This window comes from Corticium candelabrum, chromosome 21, assembly GCF_963422355.1.
Source record: "Corticium candelabrum chromosome 21, ooCorCand1.1, whole genome shotgun sequence".
Taxonomy (NCBI): domain Eukaryota; kingdom Metazoa; phylum Porifera; class Homoscleromorpha; order Homosclerophorida; family Plakinidae; genus Corticium; species Corticium candelabrum.
The window spans coordinates 342,501-365,720 of NC_085105.1; the positions used below are offsets into that span (position 1 = coordinate 342,501).

General features: G+C 40.0%; 4 protein-coding genes, 1 long non-coding RNA gene and 1 pseudogene across 8 annotated transcripts in view; 5 read left to right on the forward strand and 1 right to left on the reverse strand.

The window, feature by feature from the left end:
• Positions 1-2,116, forward strand: part of LOC134196785 (uncharacterized) — a 4,151-nt gene extending 2,035 nt beyond the window's left edge. Inside the window, exons 4-8 of the mRNA XM_062666005.1 lie at positions 381-419; positions 496-686; positions 748-843; positions 907-1,099; positions 1,337-2,116. Of these exons, the coding sequence (XP_062521989.1) occupies positions 381-419; positions 496-686; positions 748-843; positions 907-1,099; positions 1,337-1,953 (1,136 nt within the window). The 3' untranslated portion in view covers positions 1,954-2,116. The remainder of the gene's footprint in view (positions 1-380; positions 420-495; positions 687-747; positions 844-906; positions 1,100-1,336) is intronic.
• A 1,838-nt stretch (positions 2,117-3,954) lies between these two features.
• On the forward strand, positions 3,955-6,924 carry LOC134196583 (uncharacterized). 2 transcript variants are annotated; one of them, XM_062665757.1, is made up of 9 exons: positions 3,955-4,017; positions 4,804-4,917; positions 4,984-5,072; positions 5,141-5,197; positions 5,739-5,817; positions 5,882-5,920; positions 5,993-6,174; positions 6,230-6,319; positions 6,377-6,924. In XM_062665757.1, the coding sequence occupies exons 1-9, from the start codon at positions 3,975-3,977 to the stop codon at positions 6,671-6,673; spliced, it is 990 nt and encodes a 329-aa protein (XP_062521741.1). In that variant the 5' UTR covers positions 3,955-3,974; the 3' UTR covers positions 6,674-6,924. The 2 variants fall into 2 exon arrangements, with proteins under 2 accessions (XP_062521741.1, XP_062521740.1); XM_062665756.1 differs by having other exon boundaries at positions 5,882-6,174.
• Positions 6,925-9,301: 2,377 nt separating this feature from the next.
• On the forward strand, positions 9,302-13,287 carry LOC134196786 (uncharacterized). Its single transcript, XM_062666006.1, has 12 exons — positions 9,302-9,340; positions 9,382-9,546; positions 9,895-9,925; positions 10,245-10,358; positions 10,427-10,512; positions 10,580-10,636; positions 11,139-11,217; positions 11,282-11,320; positions 11,394-11,587; positions 11,644-11,730; positions 11,790-12,000; positions 12,476-13,287. The coding sequence occupies exons 1-12, from the start codon at positions 9,302-9,304 to the stop codon at positions 12,979-12,981; spliced, it is 1,608 nt and encodes a 535-aa protein (XP_062521990.1). The 3' UTR covers positions 12,982-13,287.
• Positions 13,288-13,972: 685 nt separating this feature from the next.
• Positions 13,973-15,655, forward strand: LOC134196716 (uncharacterized). The gene is made up of 3 exons (XR_009972559.1): positions 13,973-14,239; positions 14,303-14,462; positions 14,834-15,655. It is a non-coding gene; the product is annotated as an uncharacterized LOC134196716 (long non-coding RNA).
• An 835-nt stretch (positions 15,656-16,490) lies between these two features.
• Positions 16,491-19,740, forward strand: LOC134196787 (zinc finger SWIM domain-containing protein 3-like; annotated as a pseudogene).
• Positions 19,741-20,051: 311 nt separating this feature from the next.
• On the reverse strand, positions 20,052-22,956 carry LOC134196554 (uncharacterized). 3 transcript variants are annotated; one of them, XM_062665710.1, is made up of 10 exons: positions 22,903-22,956; positions 22,511-22,580; positions 22,300-22,452; positions 22,012-22,103; positions 21,889-21,954; positions 21,147-21,264; positions 20,907-21,079; positions 20,739-20,831; positions 20,354-20,455; positions 20,052-20,294 (listed from the first exon to the last, which is right to left on the reverse strand). In XM_062665710.1, the coding sequence occupies exons 2-9, from the start codon at positions 22,551-22,553 to the stop codon at positions 20,366-20,368; spliced, it is 828 nt and encodes a 275-aa protein (XP_062521694.1). In that variant the 5' UTR covers positions 22,554-22,580; positions 22,903-22,956; the 3' UTR covers positions 20,052-20,294; positions 20,354-20,365. The 3 variants fall into 3 exon arrangements, with proteins under 3 accessions (XP_062521694.1, XP_062521693.1, XP_062521692.1); XM_062665709.1 differs by having other exon boundaries at positions 20,052-20,289; positions 22,820-22,910; XM_062665708.1 differs by having other exon boundaries at positions 22,820-22,910.
• Between the last annotated feature and the right edge of the window lie 264 nt (positions 22,957-23,220).

Below are 23,220 nucleotides of genomic sequence, written 5' to 3' on the forward strand. Positions count from 1 at the left end.
AGACTTTGGGTGCTCACACCACAGTTGGCTTCACAAGTCGGTGCTCCCGTGAGTGCCTGGCCCGACTCCAGGAGTTTGCTAGTGCAGGCCCAGAGTTCCCTGAGTAGCGCACAGGGCCCAGCTAAACAGCTGGGGGGTGTGACCTCTGAGAGGCAGCTCCTGACATTTAGGCATTTTTAGGTGTGTGTGTGTGTGTCTCTGTGTGTGTGTGTGTGTGTGCGTGTGTGTGTGTGTGTGTGTGTGTGTGTGTGTGTGTGTGTGTCTGTGTGTGTGTGTGTGTGTGTGTGTGTGTGTGTGTGTCTGTGTGTGTGTGTAGTGTATATACTGCACGTATACACTGTAGTCTTGTATTCAAGAACGATATGGTTTGTGTTGAATAGCTTGTGAACTGGATGATCTCATACTGTCTGGAGATCCTGGTCAGTCTAGGCATATGGCGGACGTACAACTTTTGCTTTGCATCAAAGTCACTTTAGTGCATTGTTTGTAATACAGATGTTGGCAAACCAAGGTTGTACATGTCAAATGGCTTACTTTATGTCAGCTTCTGCATCTACACAAGTACATCTATCAACATAACAGACGTTGTACTGACACACTGGATACCTGACAGACAATGCTGTTCCGACTTTCTTTGTACCAGTAATCATTTACCTAAGAATGATGTTTCAGTAATTCCATCAGGAGTAAGATTAAATGTGTTACTGTTGTTGGTAATTATTAAAATGTTTATTTCTTATATTTTAGAAGTCTTTGGTAGACTGGCATGTTAATAATAGTGGCTGTGTGGGTAATGGTAATTGTGATTGTAGATTAAAGAAAAAGTCAACTATTCAGTTTGAGGTACTAGGATGTGACTATGGGTGTGGTAATACTGTATGATGTTGAAGTTGACATAATGTTTAGATTGGTTTTGATATCAATAATGTCCCTTTATACAGCGACACTGTTAATCTACCTGTTTCACCTGACAATTCAAGTATTCCAAGTTGGAAGATTGCAGTACCTGTTTCAACGTTGTTTCTTCTAATTGTATTTGTGGTGGGAGCTTGTGTCTCTATACATCGAAAGCGGTCCAACAGACGTAATAGGCTACCAAGTAAGGAATACATATGGTGTGTGGGTGGGGGTGGAGGTGGAGGGTGGAGGGCAGGCAAGTGAATAGGAATGTGAATGAGTGGAGGGCTGTGTATGTGAGTGAGCCAGAAGAAAGATTGGGAGATTGGAAAGAGATTGGGAACATAGTTGGACAGACAGGCAAACCAGGCAGACAGACAGACGTTTAATCTTTGTATATACAGTATAGATGTCAATAGAATATTTTACTCAAATTTAGATCTTTCAATATCAAGATGCGAGATTGAGTCATGTCAACCAACCATTTTTGGTATTTGCAGAAGACCAGATTGCGATTGCGAATGGCTTACTTCTGCTAGACAACCTCGTGTTTTGTTTGTATATTCGACTGTCAACAAAGATCATGCACAGATGTGTCGCGCCATGTTCATTGCAGTCAGAGAAAAGAGTGGTGGAATTAATGCAACTTCTCACGAATTTGAAGAGAATGCAGTGGCAAGGGGTATCTCACAATGGGCAAGTACGCACATTAAACATGCAGACTATATTATCTACATATGCAGTAAAGAGCTGTATGAAATTTTCAACAATCAACCCAACGATCTTGCGGGTGATCATCACTCTCAAGAGTTACGTACTTTGTGTCACTGTATTCAATGTCTATTGTGGAATCCAAGAGAGTTTGAGCGTAAATGCATACCAGTTATGTTTCAAATGAATGATAAAGTTGATTATTCGCCTCATATTATGCGCGTTATGAAATTCTACCACTGGCCAAAAGACAAAGAACAACTTATCAAACGAATCAGCAGAGTCTACCCAAATGAACTCTTGGACACTTGCAGTGTTGACACTGCTGATGAATTTGCCGTGTAACGATTATGTTTAATTAAAGCATGCACACCATACCCTTGCAGTTGGACTGCTTTTAAAATAGTCTCCACTAAAAGGTCACTTTTTCAATTGCGATAGCAATCATGTTATGATATACTGTATGTATGCTGTGATATTTGTGGAATTTTATTTGTGTGCTCCGTGATTTCTTCGCAGAGTTTGCAGAAATATTATAGAAATAATTGGCTATATGGTAGTACATTGATACAATTGGGTTACTTTGTATTCCGCTGTTGTGTTGTAAAAGCTGCACTAAATGAATTGATATTCATGGAATTTTTATTCACACTTACAGTATAACCTTAGGGTGTTATAGTATCTAATTAGGTAGATATGCAGATATACTGTTTACATACGCAGACCTGACTGCACAAAACTAAAATAACACATTTTAAAATTCAAGCGTCAGTAGCCTCGAAGTTCCAGACCGCCGTCCCAAAAATGAGCGTTTCATTTAATTAATAGAACTTGTACAAATCTGATTTATTTGACAGTGACATTATTTGAAACCATGTTATACGGAGCATTTCTCAAATATAAGACACTCTCTGAGTTAGTCTTCTCTCCATGCTAATGGCTCCACAGTTGACTCCTCGCGCTGTCGTGCCTGGTTCCCGTATAATTATTGCCGTGGCAACGTTGTAGAGACTGCAAGAGGGTCTGGTTTCTTACGCCAAGGATCTCTAACTCACTCAACGGTAACATTGCAATTATTTTGGAATCGGATCAATGGTACAATACGCACCCCCAGCTAAATGGGGTGCGTATTCTTCTAGCCTCTATGATACAACGCGCACCCAAGCTAGCTAGCAAGCTATTTACATACCAGCAAACAAAAGTGATGTACAATATATCCTGTACACGCCTACTTTATGAAACATTACACCCTTATCCGGGATAATAAGCAAATTCTGCAGATTGTCGCGCCAAATTGCAGATTGATCAGTAGTCCGTTCAGGTTTATGTAGTAGATCAGCAGTCCGACGAGTTTATGTGGAGGGAGAGGTATGGCAAAACAAGGCAGCAAGCTTTACAAAACAACGTTGCTGACTTAGCAGTGCGATACCCGATACCGCGGTAACCTCACTGACTTCCTAGCATTGTCTCACTTCTTGACTCAGTAGAGTTAGGTAGAGTTTGTAGTTTAGTTGAACCGTTCCAGCATAGCCTAGCTACTTTGTAATCCTGTAAACTTTGCACAAAAAGAAATAGTCTCATACTCTAGACTCTGCGCGCGCGGACAAGAGTGTAATGTTTCATAAAGTAGGCGTGTGCAGGATATATTGATATCACTTTTGTTTTTGCTGGTATGTAAATAGTAGGGTGCGTGTTGTATCATAGAGGCTAGAAGAATACGCACCCCATTTAGCTGGGGGTGCGTATTGTGCCATTGATCCTTGGAATCTATTAATCAAGAGGACACAGATGGGAAGGAAAAACGGAAATAACCTGCATCTACAAAGGGCAACCGACCGAATAGCATCAGGGAGCTAGCCTAGCCTACGTCATGACATAAGACCAAGATTAACTTAATTAAAAGGCGTGTCGATTTCGACACCCAGAAATTTTATTCACTCTGGAATCCATACAGAGAGAAGGCGAGGCGTTTAGAACTCTCTCCACGAGGTTTCTCATACATTTCAATTCACAACTTGGAGCCGGCCGGGTTCGTTCGTAGAGGATGCTAGCTTGTCGTTTTCATTCTGCGTGTGTTTTGGTTTATCTTGTATCTCTGGTAAGTAGTTAGTGCTCGAGAATGCATGAACCAGTCAGAGTTGAATCTAGGGCTTTCGATTTCGTAGTCTGACTTGCGTTTTAGTTGCACTTTTGCAAGTTAAAAAAATCACACCTATAGCTATCACTAGCTAGACATCTGAGTGTCAGAATGTTAGGTCTAGATAGATGAGATCTCGCCTGCTTGCTACTAAATTGCAGCATGTGTACCACTTGGAAAATTATGAAAACCGGAAAAATGTGTTGTAATGGTACTCTTTCATCTAATTATGATTGTGCAGGTATTCATCAACTGTCAAGGCGGTGTGTCAGGTAAGATATCCTACCTTACTTTTCCTGTTATTGTCCTGTGATGGTAATAGAATTAAGCTCCGGAAAATAGTTGTGGCTGAATACATTTAGTACATGGTATATGTGACTTTGTAATTTGTGTATTCATCGGGTGTGCTTATTAACATTAAAGCTAAGCTGGAATGAAAACTTAATTGTGATGGAAGGAAGAGTTTGTCAGTTGTCATGACGAGAGTGCACGTGATCAGTGTGTGTGTGTGTGTGTGTGTGTGTGTGTGTGTGTGTGTGTGTGTGTGTGTGTGTGTGTGTGTGTGTGTGTGTGGTGCGATAGCTTAGTTGGTTAGAGAGTCATATTATGGAGTGATTACATCCGGGACCTTGCAGGGTTGCAAGTTCAAGTCACAGTGATGGCGAGCTATGGCATAATTTCCTTAAGCAAGAAACTAACACACAATTGCCTCTCTCGACTCGGGAGTATAAATGAGTACCTGGTCTTTGACTGGGGACCTAAGTGACCATTGGCTGTGACGTGACATCAGCCACTGAGGTCCTGGTGAGACTTCGGGTGCTCACACCACAGTTGGCTTGACAAGTCGGTGCTCCTGCGAGTGCCTGGCCCAGCTCCAGAAGTTCACTAGCGCAGGCCCAGAGTTCCCTGAGTAGCGCCCAGGACAGGACCCGGGGGCGTGACCTCTGAGAGGCAGCTCCTGACTCGTGTGTGTGGGTGTGTGTGTGTGTGTGTGTGTGTGTGTGTGTGTGTGTGTGTGTGTGTCAGGCTGGTGTATATGTTTGATGTGTTGCTTATAGCATGCACAGGGTTACCAGAAAACGAGACGCTTACACCGCCTTCTGTGGACAAATTTAAGTGTTATGACAATGGTGACAACTGGAGCATTTTCATCAGCGTCATATTTAGAGACGGTACAATTTAGTGGTCACAATCTCATAGTCACGACTGTAAGGGATGACTGCAATTTTCATTGCCAGACGCTACAGATGGCTTTCTTGTCAATATTGTTTCAGCAACTGGAGTAGGTGAACCATCAAATTATTGTCGTTTATTCAACAGGCAACAGGTCTGGTTGTATTGTCATATATATGCTGCATGTTGTGAAGACTGTAATTTATGCTGTGTTTCATGCAGATTACACAAACATTGGAAGTTCCGTCTTTATCACACAAGCTATACTATGTCATTCATGTCAGTGTACTGTAATGTGTAGATGTGTGTATGTATTTATGTATATATTGAGGGTGATGCCTCTCTCAATTAGAGCTAACACATTATATCATCCAGAAATTGGTTTTTGCACGTAGTCAACCAACCAACTGTAAGCAAATTGTGTTTATGTGAATACTTGGCAATAATAAATTTATTAATAAGTTTCATCTTTTATCTTTTTGCACAAACCAGCAAGAAATGCTACAGAATGAATGCTACACACACACACACACACACACACACACACACACACACACACACACACACACACACACACACACACACACACACACACACACACACTTTATGGAGTTTACGTTAGATTAGTGGTGTATATTAATTTTTGTATGTCTTGTGTTTCCAGCATTTCTTTATGTTTATTATTAGTGTCTGGCTTGTGTAGTGATAGATAGTTGCTTTACAGAATCTTTGTCTAGGCACAAAGGCATAGATACATCTTTAGAGTCAAATTAACTGCTGGTTATCTATATTATGCTGAAATATGTTGGTGTTTGTATAGGTCTATGGCACAAGTGGAAACCGTTCTAAGAGCTACAATAGAGTCTGGAAAATAATTGATTTCAGTAGCTGTCCACCACGTAAGCTATTGCAATACATGCACTGTATTTCTCATCCTCAAGAACAATTGTTTGTGTTGAATAGCGTGCTCAGTGGATGATCCCTTGTTGTCAGGAGATATCGGTCAGCATGTACATATGCATAACATTATTTTTTTGTTGATAATATATGAAAGTACATTTGTTTGCAATACAGCTGTTGGCAAACCAAACTTGTACATATCAAATGGCACAGTTCGTGCCAGATTTTGTATTCATACAAGCATTCATATCAACATAAATGATGACCTTGCAATATCACACAGGATATTGTCTGTCCAAAAATGCTGTCTTCCTTGCTTAGTACCATTTAAGGAGAGACCATTATATCCACCAGGAGTAAGAAGATCAGCTTCTGTTGTTGTTGGTAACCATCAAATTGTTTGTTTGTTAGAGACATTTGATAGACTGGCCGGTTTCTGATTGTCTTAGCGATCATAGTTGTGATTGTGAATTAAGGGAAGGGTCAATCATTGAGTTTGACGTACTATAATGTGTCGTCACGAGGATGTGGCAACTCACTAAAGTTGATATGTTGTAGGTTTGTAGACATGAAAATACCTGCCATCGTACTAATCTGACCATTCCAGTCACCAGCAATCCAAGTACAAGTATGTCAAGTTGGAAGATTGCAGTACCTGTTACAACATTACTGTTTATCATCCATAATATTGTAATTGTCATTGTGGTGAGATCTCGAAGATCATGTCAGATACACCGAGAACGAGATCATGTAGCAAACTTATCAAACGAATCAGCAGAGTCTACCCAAATGAACCCTTGGACACTTGCAGTGCTGACACTGCTGATGAATTTGCTGTGTAACTATTATGTGTAAAGCATGCACCATACCCTTGCAGCTTGACTGTGTAGAAAATAGTCTTCACTAAAGGTCACTTTTTCAATTGCCATAGCAATCATGTTATGATATACTGCATGTATACAGTTTAAGTTAATTATTAATGAAAATATTACAACAATGTAACAAATGTCTCTTTTGCAACAAATTTGTATTTGTGGTGTATTTTAATGTCTGTATATTACTGTATAACCGGTTATTTCTTAAATTTCTGCAATTTGAGAATTTAAACAAAAGTTTTAATTGCTGCAAATTAATTTCTGTGTTCCAGCCAGGAAGACAGTTACTGGTACACATACGTGTAATTTTGTGTCAGAACAGTGACTGCCAGGGACTCCGAAGATAGGCCAGAATATTTGTGGAATTTTTATTTGTGTGCTCCGTGATTTCTTCGCAGAATTCGCAGAAATATCATAGAAATAACCGGCTATACGGTAGTACATTGATACGATTGGGTTACTTTGTATTCCACTGTTGTGTTGTAAAAACTGCACTAGATCAATAGACGATATTTGGGGGGAGACGAGTTTCTAAAGCATTCGCAATCTCGACGGTAACACGCACCTTTCGCCGATCTCGCTGTACACAAAGTCCATGTTTCTGGGTCTGCTTCTGAACCGTAGATCATCTTGCCGTTGACTAGACTTTGTAAGTAAGTTCACTACTTACCATTTCGTGCATCCTGTGAGAGACTTTGCCTGCGTAGAGACGCGTAGGAAGCCATTTCTTGAGTACGGCTTCTCGAGGGTAAGAGACTGCTGTTCAAGTTGAAGTCGTCTGATTCACCCTCTGAACAGATGCACGTGGAGTGGAAAGACAGACTACTCATTGCTTAGCGATGGAAGTTTTGTCAGATGAAGATTGTGTGGTAGCATAGGGGAACCCAAGATACACAGTTCCACAGTTCAAGTAGTTCGCTAGATGGGGGAAAGTAGTCCTAGTTTTCAACCACACAGACAAGTGACAGTGCTGAAAACTAGGACTACTTTTCCCCATCTAGCAAACTACTTGAACTGTGGAACTGTGAAACTATGTATCTTGTCGAACTAGAGTCAGCAAAAGTTCGTCTTGCCTATCCAACCAACCCTTCATGGAAGGCGGTGAGCTCATGAGCTTACATCACTTGATATACCGTGGCCTGATTTTTGTTTGCTATACAGAGTAATGGTCTTGGCTGCTTTCAGTCGAACTCCACACTGTATCAAGCACATTTCTCTACACAAAACCTGTAAAACTTGATTTCATCATTTGACAGTACGTGTGTTGAGTGAGAATCCCTTTCCTTGCAACTCAGACTCTGCAGATGCAAGGTCTTACTCGAGAACTCTAATCTTGTTTTGAAATTCCACTATTTCATTTGCTTGTTGTTCAATTATCCGACGTAAACCATCAGCTTCAGCGCCTCAGTGACATTTTTGACAATCAACATCTTCACTTGTGAGATCACTACTATACACACGTCTTGATCAACTGCAGATGAGGTAGAACAGTCTCTACTTTCTGATTTAGACATTACAGCTATGGAATAGTGCGTATGTGTTGTGTTACTTTAGACATAAACTGTTGCTGGGATTTGTAGACTGGCAGTGCTAATTGTAAACAGACTACAGAGTACGTGTACTGTACTCTGATCCACGTCAGTGTACTTATCGAGTGCAAGTTCTCACAGTAAGAACTTCGACTTGGCCAATCACATATATACAGAAGCAAGCTAGACTGCCCAGAAACAACGCGGAACGCCTACATGTCTGGTTACCCAAAATGCATGGGTTCACAGCTAGCTAGGTGGCATGATTTCACTCGCCAAAACTAATCCATCTCTAAGCAATGAGTAGCCTGTGCTTCCACTCCACGTATCTGTTCAGAGTGTGAATCGGGCGACTTCAGCTTGAACAGCAGTCTCTCACCCTCGAGAAGCCGTACTCAAAAAATGGCTTCCTACGCGTCTCTACGCAGGCAAAGTCTCTCACAAGATGCACAAAATGGTAAGTAGTGAACTTACTTACAAAGCCTAGTCAACGGCAAGATGATCTACGGTTCAGGAGCAGGAGATCGGTGAAAGGTGCGTGTTACCTCCGAGATTGCGCATGCTTCAGAAGCTCCGCCCCCCAAATATCATGATGGAATTTTTATTCACACTTACAATATAACCTTAGGGTGTCATAGTACCTAATTAGGTAGATATGTAGATATACTGTTTGCATATGCGGACCTAACTGCACAAAACTAAAATAACACATTTTTAAAAATTCAAGCGTCAGTAACCTCGAAGTTCCAGACCGCCGCCACCAAAATGGGAGTTTCCTTTAATTAATAGAACTTGTAGAAATCTGATTTATTGGACAGTGAAATTATTTGAAAGCATGTTATACGGAGCATTTCTCAAATCTAAGACACTCTCTGAAGTAGTCTTCTCTCCAACAGTGGCGTGTCACAGCCTTGGCTCCACAGCTGACCTCGCGCTGTCGTACCTGGTTCCCGTATAATTATTGCCATGGCAACGTTGTAGAGACTGCAAGAGGGTCTGGTTTTTTACGCCAAGGATCTCTAACTCACTCGACGGTAACATTACAATTATTTTGGAATCTATTAATCAAGAGGACACAGATGGGAAGGAAAAACGGAAATAACCTGGATCTAAAAAGGGCAACCCGCAACCGACCGAATATCTAGCAACTGGGAGCTAGCCTAGCCTACGTCATGACATAAGACCAAGATCAAAGGGCGTGTCGATTTCGACACCCAGAATCTTCATTCTGTGGAATCCATACATAGAGAAGGCGAGGCGTTTAGAACTCTTGTCTCCACGAGGTTTCCTCATACATTTCAATTCACAACTCAAAGGCGGCCGGGTTTGTTCGTAGAGGATGCTAGCTTGTCGTTTTCATTCTGCGTGTGTGTTGGCTTATCTTGTACTTCTGGTAAGTAGTTAGTGCTCAGAATGCATGGACCAGTCAGAGTCGAATCTAGAGCTTTCGATTTCGTAGTCTGACTTGCGTTTTAGTTGCACTTTTGCAAGTTAAAAAAAATCACACCTATAGCTATCACTAGCTAGACATCTGAGTGTCATAATGTCAGGTCTAGATAGATGAGATCTCGCCTGCTTGCTACTAAATTGCAGCATGTGTACCACTTGGAAAATAATGAAAACCGGAAAATGTGTTGTAATGGTACTCTTTCATCTAATTATGATTGTGCAGGTATTCCTCAGCTATCAAGGCGGTGTGTCAGGTAAGATATCCTATCTTACTTTCCTGTTACTGTCCTGATTGTAATCGAATTAAGCTCCGGAAAATAGTTGTGGCTGAATACATTTAGTAGAGGTGTATATGTGGCTTTGTAATTTGAGTATTCATCAGGTTTGCTTATTAACTTAATAGCTAGCTGGAATGAAAACTTAATTGTGATGGAAGGAAGAGTTTGTGAGTTGTCATGACGAGAGCAGATGTGATCAATGTGTGTGTGTGTGTGTGTGTGTGTGTGTGTGTGTGTGTGTGTGTGTGTGTGTGTGTGTGTGTGTGTGTGTGTATGCCTGTTGTGTTGCTTATAGCATGTACGGGTTTACAAGAAAACGAGACACTTTCACGGCCTTCTGTGGACAAATTTGAGTGTTATGACAATGGTGACAACTGGAGCATTGTCATCAGCGTCATATTTGAAGACGGTATACAATTTAGTGGTCACAATCTCATAGTCATGACTGTAAGGGGTGACTGCAATTTTCATTGCCAGACGCTACAGATGGCTTTCTTGTCGCTATTTCAGCAACTGGAGTAGGTGAACCATTAAATTATTGCCGTTTATTCGACAGGCAACAGGTCTAGTTGTATTGGCATATATGCTGCATAATGTGAAGACTGTCATTTATGTTGTGTTTTCGTGCAGATCACACGAACGTTGGAAGTTTCGTCTTTATCAGAGAAGGAAATCTATTTCATTCATGTCAGTGTACTGTAATGTGTAGATGTTTGTATGTATTTATGTATATATTGAGGGTGATGCCTCTCTCAATTAGAGCTAACACATTATATCATCCAGAAATTGGTTTTTGCACGTAGTCAACCAACTGTAAGCAAATTGTGTTTATGTGACTACTTGGCAATAATAAATTTATTTGTAAGTTTCATTCATCTTTTTGCACAAACCAGCAAGAAATGCTACAGAATGAATGCTACACACACACACACACACACACACACACACACACACACACACACACACACACTGTATGGAGTTTACATTAGATTAGTGGTGTATATTAATTTTTGTATGTCTTGTGTTTCCAGCATTTCTTTATGTTTGTTATTAGTGTCTGGCTTGCGTAGTGATAGATAGTTGCATCAGAATCTTTGTCTAGGCACAAAGGCATAGATACATCTTTAGAGTCAAAATTAACAGACTGCTGTTCATCTATTTATGCTGAAATATGTTGGTGTTTGTATAGGTCTATGGCACAAGTGGAAACCGTTCTAAGAGCTACAATGTATTCGAGAAAGTAATTAATTTCAGTGACTGTTCACCACGTAAGCTATTGCAACACATGCACTGTAGTTCTCATCCTCAAGAACAATTGTTTGTGTCGAATAGCGTGCTCAGTGAATGATCCCTTGTTGTCAGGAGATATCGGTCAGCATGTGCATATGCATAACATTTTATTTTTGGTGTATAATATGTGAAAGTACATTTGTTTGCAATACAGCTGTTGGCAAACCAAACTTGTACAGATCAAATGACACAGTTCATGCCAGATTTTGTATTCATACAAGCATTCTTATCAACATAAATGAGGCCCTTACAATATCACACGTGATATTGTCTGTCAGACAATGCTGTCGTCGACATCATTGCTATTGGAATTCACCAAGTAATGAGAGTCCATCATATCCACCAGGAGTAAGAAGATCAAACTTTTGTTGTTGTGGGTAACCATCAAATCGTCTGTTTGTTAGATACATTTGATAGACTGGCCAGTTCCTGATTGTCCTGTTCATAGTTGTGATTGTGAATTAAGGGAAGGGTCAATCATTGAGTTTGACGTACTATAATGTGTCGTCACGAGGATGTGGCAACTCACTAAAGTTGATATATGTTGTAGGTTTGTAGATCTCCACATGAAAATACTTGCCGTCAAACTAACCTGACCATTCCAGTCACCAGCAATCCAAGTACACGTATGTCAAGTTGGAAGATTGCAGTACTTGTTACAACATTACTGTTTATCATCCCTATTATTGTAATTGTCACTGTGATGAGATCTCGAAGATCACGTCAGGTACATCGAGGACGAGGTCATGTACCACGACGAGGTCAGGAACATAGTGGTGTGGTGTGGTGTGGTGTGGTGTGGTGTGGTGTGGTGTGATGTGTGTGTGTGTGTGTGTGTGTGTGTGTGTGTGTGTGTGTGTGTCTGTGTGTGTGTCTGTGTGTGTGTCTGTGTGTGTGTCTGTGTGTGTCTGTGTGTGTGTGTCTGTGTGTGTGTCTGTGTGTGTCTGTGTGTGTGTCTGTGTGTGTGTGTGTCTGTGTGTGTGTGTGTCTGTGTGTGTCTGTGTGTCTGTGTGTCTGTGTGTCTGTGTGTGTCTGTGTGTCTGTGTGTCTGTGTGTGTGTGTGTGTGTGTGTGTGTGTGTGTGTGTGTGTGTGTGTGTGTGTGTGTGTGTAGAAGTATAGGTAAACAAGGTGGTTTGTGGATAGGTGTGTGTGAGTAACTGGGTCTGTGAATGAGCAAATGGGTGTGTACAGATTATTAATTTATCTGTTAACAACATTTGTTTTTTGAATAACAGAATCAAAAGATTTACCAAATGGCCCTACTTGTGATTGTGAATGGTTTACTTCCCAATCACCTCGAGTTTTGTTTGTTCATTCAACTGCTGATGAAAATCATTGGGAGAAGTGTCGAAAAATGGTTGATACAGTGAGCAGTTTTGGAATCAATGTAACTTCTCATAGACTTGAAGAGCGTGCAGTCGCAGGGAATATTTCAACATGGGTAACTTCACACATTGACTGTGCAGACTACATTGTTTACATATGCAGTAAAGAGTTGAATGACGACTACAACAATCGAGGCGGTAATGTAGAAGGTGACTCTCAAGAGCTACGTGCTTTGTGTTACCATATTGGAGGTCTACCCACTCATAATCCAACAGAATTTGGTCGTAAATGCGTCCCAGTTGTATTTCGAATAGAGGATAGAGACAACTATTTACCTACGATCATGCGTGATCTAAAATACTACCAGTGGCCACTTGAAAAAAATGACATTGTCAACCGTTTGAAAGGTAATTGAAATGATCATATGTACAGTTTGCCTTACTGCAAGATGAAAGTCGTTGGACACCTGCACCGATGACATAGCTGATGAATTTGCCATGTGACTATTGATCGAGCATTTGTATTTAAAGCACAAAACACAGTCTAGACTGTTTCTAAGCTGTAACAGCCTTCAGTAGAAGGTCAATCATTCAACTGCTGTGGCAATTATAACTAATCGTGTATTATGATTATGGCATATGTATGTAGTGAACTTGGGACACAAGGTATGAAGTATACGTACAATACAGTTTGAACACAACAATGTAACAAAGTGTGTCTATTGCAGCAAACCTTTATTTATGAATGCATTTCAATGTCTGTCTACATATACGTATAGCGGCTAAGCCTCATTGTTTCAATTACTAACATTTAACACTGAGCAGTGTCTGAATATAAAACAATTGAGTTGACTGTTGACAGTCTAAACTATAGCTTCCTTGATTTGACATGCAAGGACAGAGCCCAAGTATTTGCAAAGACCAACTGAAAGGAGTGTATTCCTAAGCCATCATTGAACACATAGTACTATAACCTTTCTGGACATACTTATACCCATAGCAATCTCTGCATTCTTTTTCTTGCTGGCTAAATTGCTGCCATATCTACGTAAATTCCATGCAGTCATTTTGGCACAGGTCAAAAGACGAGGTGCTAAGACAAGGTCAAGGAAATTTGACTGCATGCATGACATCATCACTATATCAGTAGCAATGAGAACATGCAGAGCTATTTTTATGCTTGTCTGTCGCTGTCATCTACAAAACAGTTGCACTGTATCATATAGCTATTTAAAGCTTGATAACATGATTAGTCCACAAACGTACATGTACGTACTAAAACGGTATAGCGCATGCGTGCATTTGCTAGAATAGTTATAGCTCGCGGAACACTGTACAGTACTGTACACTAAAAATGTAAAATGTTTTACTGACAGACTGGATACCTGACAGACTGGATACCTGACAGACAATGCTGTCACAAGTTTCTTTGTTCTCCTAGTAAACATTTACCTAAGAATGATGTTTCATTAATTCCATCAGGAGTAAGATTAAATTTGTTACTGTTGTTGGTAATTATTAAAATGTTTATTTCTTATATTTTAGAAGTCTTAGGTAGACTGGCGAGTTAATCATAGTGGCTGTGAGGGTAACGATAATTGTGATTGCAGATTAATTAATTAAGGAAAAAGTCAACTATTTAGTTTGAGATACTAGGATGTGACTATAGGTGTGGTATGATGTTGAACTTGGCATGATGTTTAGATTGGTTTTGATATCAATAATGTCCATTTATAGAGCAAGCCTGTTAATCTAACTGTTTCAACCGACAATTCAAGTATTTCAAGTTGGAGGATTGCAGTACCTGTTTCAACGTTGTTTCTTCTAATTGTATTTGTGGTGGGAGCTTGTGTCTCTATACATCGAAAGCGGTCCAACAGGTGTAATAAGCTACCAAGTAAGGAATGCATGTGGTGTGTGTGTGTGTGTGTGTGTGTGTGTGTGTGTGTGTGTGTGTGTGTGTGTGTGTGTGTGGGTGTGTGTGTGTGTGTGTGTGTGTGTGTGTGTGTGTGTGTGTGAGGGTGTGTGGGTGTGTGGGCGAGCGGGCGGGCGGGCGGGTGAATAGGAATGTGAATGAGTGGACGGTTGTGTATGTGAGTGAGCCAGAAGAAAGATTGGGAGATTGGAAAGAGATTGGGAACAAAGTTGGGCAGACAGGCAAACCAGGCGGACAGACAGACAGACAGACAGACAGACAGACAGACAGACAGACGTTTAATCTTTGTATATACAGTATAGATGTCAATAGAATATTTTACTCAAATTTAGATCTTTCAATATCAAGATGCGAGATTGAGTCATGTCAACCAACCATTTTTGGTATTTGCAGAAGACCGGATTGCGATTGCGAATGGCTTACTTCTGCTAGACGATCTTGTGTTTTGTTTGTATATTCGACTGTCAACAAAGATCATGCACAGATGTGTTGCGTCGTGTTCATTACAGTCAGAGAAAAGAGTGGAATTAATGCAACTTCTCATGAATTTGAAGAGAATGCAGTGGCAAGGGATATCTCACAATGGGCATGCAAGTACACACATTAGACATGCAGACTACATTATCTACATATGCAGTAAAGAGCTGTATGAAATTTTCAACAATCAACCCAACGATCTAGCGGGTGATCATCACTCTCAAGAGTTACGTACTTTGTGTCACTGTATTCAATGTCTATTGTGGAATCCAAGAGAGTTTGAGCGTAAATGCATACCGGTTATGTTTCAAATGAACGATGAAGTTGATTATTCGCCTTGTATTATGCACGTTATGAAATTCTACCACTGGCCAAAAGACAAAGAACAACCCAACAAACAAATCAGCAGAGTCTACCCAAATGAACCGTTGGACACTTGCAGTGTTGACACTGCTGATGAATTTGCTGTGTAACTATTACGTCTAAAGTATTCGCCATGCCCTTGCAGTTGGACTGTTTTTTTAATAATCTTCACTAAATGGTCACTTTTTCAATTGTCATAGCAATCATGTTATGATATACTGTATGTATGTTGTGATGTAGCTTGAGCACAAGATACTAAGTACTAAGTACAGTTTAAGTTAATTATTAATTAATTAAAAGATTACAACAATGTAACGAAAGTCTCTAATGCAACAAATTTGTATTTGTGGTATATTTTAATGTCTATATGTTACTGTATAACCGGTTATTTCTTAAATTTCTGCAATTTGAGAATTTAGACAAAAGTTTTAATTGCTGCAAATTAAATTTCTGTGTTTCAGCCAGGAAGACAGTTACTGGTACACATACATGTATGTTGTGTCAGAGCAGTGACTGCCAAGAGGATATAGGCCGGAATATTTGTGGAATTTTAATTATTTGTGCGCTCCGTGATTTCTTCGCAGAATTCGCAGAAATATCATAGAAATAATCGGCTATACGGTAGTACATGGATACAATAATTATTGGGTACTTTGTATTCCACTGTTGTGTTGTAAAAGCTGCACTAAATGAATTGATATTCATGGAATTTTTATTCACACTTACAGTATAACCTTAGGGTGTCATAGTACCTAATTAGGTAGATATGCAGATATACTGTTTACAGATGCAGACCTGACTGCACAAAACTACTAAAATAACACATTAGATTCAAGCGTGTCAGTAGCCTCGAAGTTCCAGACCGCCGCCCCAAAAATGGAAGTTTAATTAATAGAACTTGTAGAAATCTGATTCATTTAACAGTGACATTATTTCAAAGCATGTTGTACGGAGAATATAAGACACTCTCTGAGGTAGTCTTCTCTCCAACAGTGGCGTGGCGCAGCCATGCTAAATGGCGCTGTCGTATCTGGTTCCCGTATGATTATCGAAGTGGCTAGGGAGCCGGTACCGGTCCTGGATGCGGAGGACTTGGGAGTGCGGTAGTTTGCACGTGACCGATGATGTCATGCTAATTAGAAGCGACGAATGGCGGGAAGTCCGACTGATTCCGCATTCTTTTCTGTTGGGAAAAGATTCAACTCATTCGCTGACCTACAAGAGCGATTGTCGGTGTATGAGTCATCAACATATACAAAATTATGGAGAAGAGACTCGAGAAGTGTTGAGGCTGCCCGGAAGCGAATCAATCGACCCTTTCTGACGCAATTACATACTACGAGATCACGTATAGCTGCATTCACGGAGGCAAAAAATTCGCTGCCCGTGGAGAAGGAAAGCGGTCTACATCGTAAGTGCAGCTTGAGCGTTAGCAATTGTTTAGGAATCCAAGGACCTACACTTTTCCATGGTGATGGGTCAAATTGTGGCCCCAGGCTAAAATACTGTACATACAGTAGTCTCAGATAAAAAGAACAAATGTAAAAGAAACAGTAATTAACTACGCTCGGCAAATACTGTAATAAATAGTTGATCAGTGAAACCTTTGATGTAGTGTTACATCTGCACAGTACTGTACTACACTATTGAAAATACATAAATATACCAGGTATACATCATTGCTGCTTTACCGTCTTCATTCTTTCTTCACACTTTCTAAAGACAAAAACGTCTTTCAATGAAGCATGTTCAAAATACAGCAAGGCACGGGCTGGGTAAAAATGCTAAGATTCTCTCTCATCTATTAGTTTGAATCAGAGTGGCAATGTAGATGCATTTGAAATTCTATATTCTACAATTCTTAGGCAAATTTGAAAATTACCACATTTAATATTAACTAGTCAACAGTACAATTAATATCAACAATTGTTGGAGTACAATTTCAGACCTCTGGTTGATTTGTTTTGTAAAATTCAACCTGAAACATATTTCTATATCATTACATATTATTTTTGTAGTTTTATGCAACCACAATTCCTACATTTAAAAACACACCAAAAATTTCATCCTGCTGTTACTTCTGTACCGGAGTGCAAAGAAACGTTATTTGTGAGTGTTGCCTGACTTGAGTTCAGTATGCAAGCCATAAAAGAGCAACAGGATTTCCCTAAGATGTAGGCTTTACGATCAATTCCATAACAAACCATAATTAAATATTCCTTGTACATACAGTACTAAAAATAAACTTCAAAGGATAAGCAAACACACCAAACTGCACATAAGCTTAATTAATTGATACCAGAATTTTTGCTAATGCAAATTTTTCAAATTTTATAACTTTAGTATTTGCACTCAACACAGTTTTTCATTTAATTTTCCACTTACATTTTCATTGTGTTTTGTGTTTTTTCTTTGTGCTTTCCATCAACGGGACTTTTAGGAAAGACTGCCCATTTGAATTGTCCCTAAGAGCTTCTGAAGATGGTCAATCACTAGTTGTGCGAAGATTTAAAGAGAGCCATAATCATGAAATATCAGGAGTAAGAATAATTAATTCATCTTGTACATGTACATGTACTGTACCAACACATACCATATTATCTCTAACATAAACACGTCCTTAATTTTTCAAAGGGCCTGATAGATGTGACTTTATTAGAGACCAGACTGTGTCTTATGTAATTTCAATGTTGTTTAACTCAACATGGGTTACATTAGCAATACAATTTAGCTATCATTTATTACCATCCAATACATTACGTTTGACTACTGGTAATAGGTACTTTGCAAGATGCGTGCTTATAATGGAGACTGTGCCTTTCATTCTTTGTATGAGGTCCCGTAGTGTGCTTTTATTGGAGACGTAACTGTATTGGAGACCTGTGTTTATGTTAGAGACAATACGGTATTCACCAATATGGTAGCTGCATTAATACTAAATAGTATTATTTGAATATTATAAACATGTACAGGAACTATTCAAACAACTGCCTAGTCAGAGAAAGCTACCATTAGAAGCAAAGGAAGAAGCTGAAAGCCAATAGAACTAAAAGCAAATAAAAAATGATTCAGAACAAGCTGGCAGAAATGACAGGAAACATAGTGCTGCTAAAAGACTTGAGCAATATTAGTACTGGCATGAGAGCAGGAAAGACAAGAAACGATTTAAATACAGCTGTAAAGCAACTGACAGACAAATACGGTACATGGCTGTTATGAACAGCTCTCCTTGAAGTTGCATTTTTTGTACGTTGTGGTGTTTTGCTTGTAGGAGCTAGTGTGGATGTTGTCGTCAGTGACAATAACGTGTTGCAAGGCATCTTCTTTCAGGATGAGGAGATGAAGCAGGCGTTTCAGCATACCCAGAACTACTATGTGTTGATGCAACTTACAAGCTGCTGGACTTGAGATTTATATAATGCTTATAGAAGATGGCGATGGCCATTCTGAAGTGGCTGCTGCATTCTTGTTATTAGAAGAATCCAATGTATCAATTACATGTGTAGCAAATATTTTCAAAGAAAATCCTGAATGGAAGTCTGTAAGAGTGATAATGGCTGATAAAGACATGACAGAGAGAGATGATCTTGCTGCCAGTTTCCCTTCTGCTGCTATTTTGATATGCTTATACCACACATTGCGATCATTTCGAAGAGAGATAACGATGGAGAAGATGGGCATTACCTCTGGCCAGCGAAGCACATGCTTTGAAATGGTACAGCAAATGGCCTATGCTCCAAGTGAAAAAAAGTACTTGGATCTGTATAGGCAGTTTCAAAATTGAGCTCCTCTGATTGTGTTGAAGTATTTTGATGATCAGTGGCACCCTATTAGGAAGCAGTGGACGATGGGGATGAAGTATAGCACAGGGAATTTCTTCAACAATACCAACAATAGATTGGAGTCCCTGAATGCAAAGTTAAAATCAGTAATTTCACGGTACTCATCACTAGAAACATTTGTTGACAAGTTCTTTCTTATTTTACGAGTGCTTCGATCAGAACGAGACTATCAAGCAAGCCTGTCTACTCTCAAAGTCCCTGTAACATACCATTATATCACTGATGCAGCACTGATTAACTACATGAAGTATCTTACACCTTATGCCTACAGATTTGTTGCCAAACAGATGGATATGAAGACAAAGGTACAGCTCACAAATGATGGCAACCAACATTACCATGTTGCATACAACGATAGTTCAATAGTAGTCACCCCCACAACATGCCAGTGCATGACTTGGCAGTCAATGAGGTTGCCTTGTCGTCACATACTGGCAGCTCGATCTGATCTCGGATTGAACATGTTCACTGAAGAACTTTGTGACAGAAGATGGTCTTTAGATTACTACAAATCTAACTACAGAGCATTTTCACCTATTGCTCATCAGAGCCCGTCTACAGCAACCATCGTTAGCTTTGAAACACCATCAAGGAAAGTACACTCTCGGGTGCGTTGTCAAAGTGATTCTCAACTGTTACATAAATTAGCACGTGTCCGTGTTGCAGTTTGAAAAATTCCATCAAGCTTCAAAGATTGCTACCAAACTTGCTAGTTTAGCTTCAGAAGCATCAGGAGTCAATTTCACCAGCAGATTGAATGTAATGAAAGAGTTGGTTTCTGCTTGGGAAAATGGACAAGAAGTGGAACTGATCAGTGGTAAGATTCTGCTAGCGTCCATGCATATATGCAAACATATCTTTAACATCATACAGCCATATTAATTCTTTTGTGCCAATAGATTCAACTGAAGGAAAGGAATCAAAAATCTGTGACGTGTAAACCAATTCACGGTATGGCAAAAGCAATATTTAAACTACAACTAAATGACAGTAAACCAATATGTTTATGCATTCTGATTAACAAAATCAACAGTCATGTCACGTGATTGTTGATGATAACATCCAATTGATCATTCAAACTTGAAACAGTTTTTAGTTTTTCCAAACTACGCTAAACAAATGCAATCTATTGAGCAACAGTAATAAAATAAATATATTGCATCTATGTACCTGAAAGGCAGCCTAACTTGAAGGTTTATCAGGAAGAGTAACAATTGCAATTCGTTGTGCATCACAGTCACTTTCACGTTGTCGATGGTAACGTACAGTCACCTTCATACATACAATTCACATTTGATGGCAACATGCATATAATGTCAATTGATAGGACGTGACACTACTTGCATTGTAGTAAGTACACCAGAGTGATTCTGAGTGCAGTTGTGCAATTAATAAAGCAGCAGTCCATAACTGTGTAGATACCATCACACATCACACAAACACACACAAATACACACACACACACACACCACCAGTTATTGTTAATATCTATTGTTAACTAACCACGTAAGGAAAATTAAATGGTACAACATCATGCCAGATCTTGTGCACTCACCACAAGTTTTATCTGAGATCCCCATTTCAATGTGCATGAATCATGACGAGAACAACGCACGCAATCAGTCAATGTTACATTTATAAAATGACTCTAAATCAATAGCAATCAACAAGATTACAAACAACTTGTTTCGATTACTGAATTACTAAATTTAAAGCCACTCACTCCTTGTGAAAAATACTTAATGTTGCTGTGAACATTCCACCAGTTGCAGCTTCCTTGAAGTGGCCGATAACTCACAGTCAAAGAGGAAGTATGAGTGCGTATACTAAAACGAACGTTGAACGCCACACCCAAACTATCCTCATTAACTGCAATTCCCACTGGTTGTCTGATAACTACATGGTGGCAAAAAGCGACATTCTTGCATGGTTTCAGTTTGAACATCAAAATATATTCTCTGACCGGTACATTCAGATGTAGAGTTTTTCCTTGTCATTTCACCTTTTTTGCATGATCCTCGTTTGACAGCAATTGTTTGAAAATCATTACTGATTAGATTGTCTTTGTTTACTCCGTGCACCTTAATAAAGAAGAAAAGAACACACTTGATTTAACCACGCACGTAAACACACACACACAGACACACACACACACACACACACACACACACACACCACCACCACCACCACCACCACCACACATCGTGTACACCACCACCACACCACACCACCACCATGCCACACCACACCATACCACCACACCACCACCACACCACACCACACCACCACCACACCACATCGCCACTACACCACCACCACGCCACCACACCACCACCACACCACACTATACCACAACACCACCACTTCACCACACACCACCATCACACCACACTAGTACACCAGCACACCAGCACACCACACCATCATCACACCACATCACACCACCACCACACCACACCACCATACCACCACCACACCACACCACAATACCACTACACCATACCACCACCACACCACACCACACCACATCACACTACACCATCACCACCACAACGCATCACACCACACCACACCACACCACCACCCTACCACCATCACATCACACCACACCACACCACCACCCTACCACCATCACATCACACCACACCACACCACAACTGTCCGACAATACACAAGCATTGGCAGGCTTTGCAAAATTAACTTACTTTAAATCGATATCCCCCAAGCTGACCGCCTGGTTGGTGTAAAAGAAGTCGGGCATAATTCTTTACCTTCATGTAAAGTTTCAATTAACCCTCCAGAAAAGTGAAAGGTTACATTACTAATACCTTTGGTATTTGCCGACATGGTGTGACTATGGAACCGCCCAACACGTTTAGTTCACTCCAAACCATTACGTAAGCAACAGTCCTGTTTGAATCTATTATACAGCATATGACGTGAGCAATCATGCACTCAATACCCAAAGCAACACACACACACACACACACACACACACACACACACACACACACACACACACACACACACACACACACACAGCACAAGCATTCTTGTTACAAACCCACGCACTGCACACGCCTCTGTTAATGACTATCTTAATTATGTACATGTACCTCCTTCAGTTTCCAGTTGAATTGCAATGATCCACTTTCCTCCTTTCTTCTCAACGCAAGTTGTTGAAAGATTTGAAGGTGGTACAGGACCATCGTTTGTTTTTCCATCAAACACACCATACTCATAGAATCCTCCTAAATTCTTCGTGCAAACTTAAGAAACAGAATGGATCACCGCATTTATCAAACACAGCAAAGTGTGATAACCAACTTTTAGATGCTGTAGCAACGACAGAAACGTTGAACAATCCCATGAAGATGAAATGTAAGAAAACCAAAAACTAGAGCAGAATAAAGACATCAAACACCGACACGACAGCAAAAATAAATACCAATAGGATTGGATAGCTACCAGCTACAATAGAATGCTATATACAGCAACAACTCATATCAACGTTCACTCCGGTAGCAAATATTGTTATATCATAACTGTCTGTCTTTCATTTCCCCACAAGTACTGTAGATACAGTACGTGTGCCTTTGATACAGTAAAGTTTGTTAATGTAAACACTCTACTCACTTGTAGCATGATGAAAGTCAGACACAACTTGAATACAACTAGTCAAATAATTACTGAGAGTTCAGACTTCAAGTGTACTGTACCCAAAGAGCATTCTGACTATATAGCAGTCTGTTGTAATGCAATAGCCTATACGCATCCTGTTCCGCCCATGATCAGGCATGAAACCATTTGTTGTAGTTTGACTGTTGCTATGCACTTGAACTCCAAAATCGGCCCCTCACGGAATCTTCTTCACACCCTATGTGTAATCAGCAAAATGCAAAGCAAATTGTACAAAAATTATACAAGTACGCAATTCATTCAGAAAATATTTGCAGGTACAATTAATGTACCAGACTATAGCATGCAGTTCTGAATAGTACACATGTATACTATGCACATGCTGTCATCATGCACCT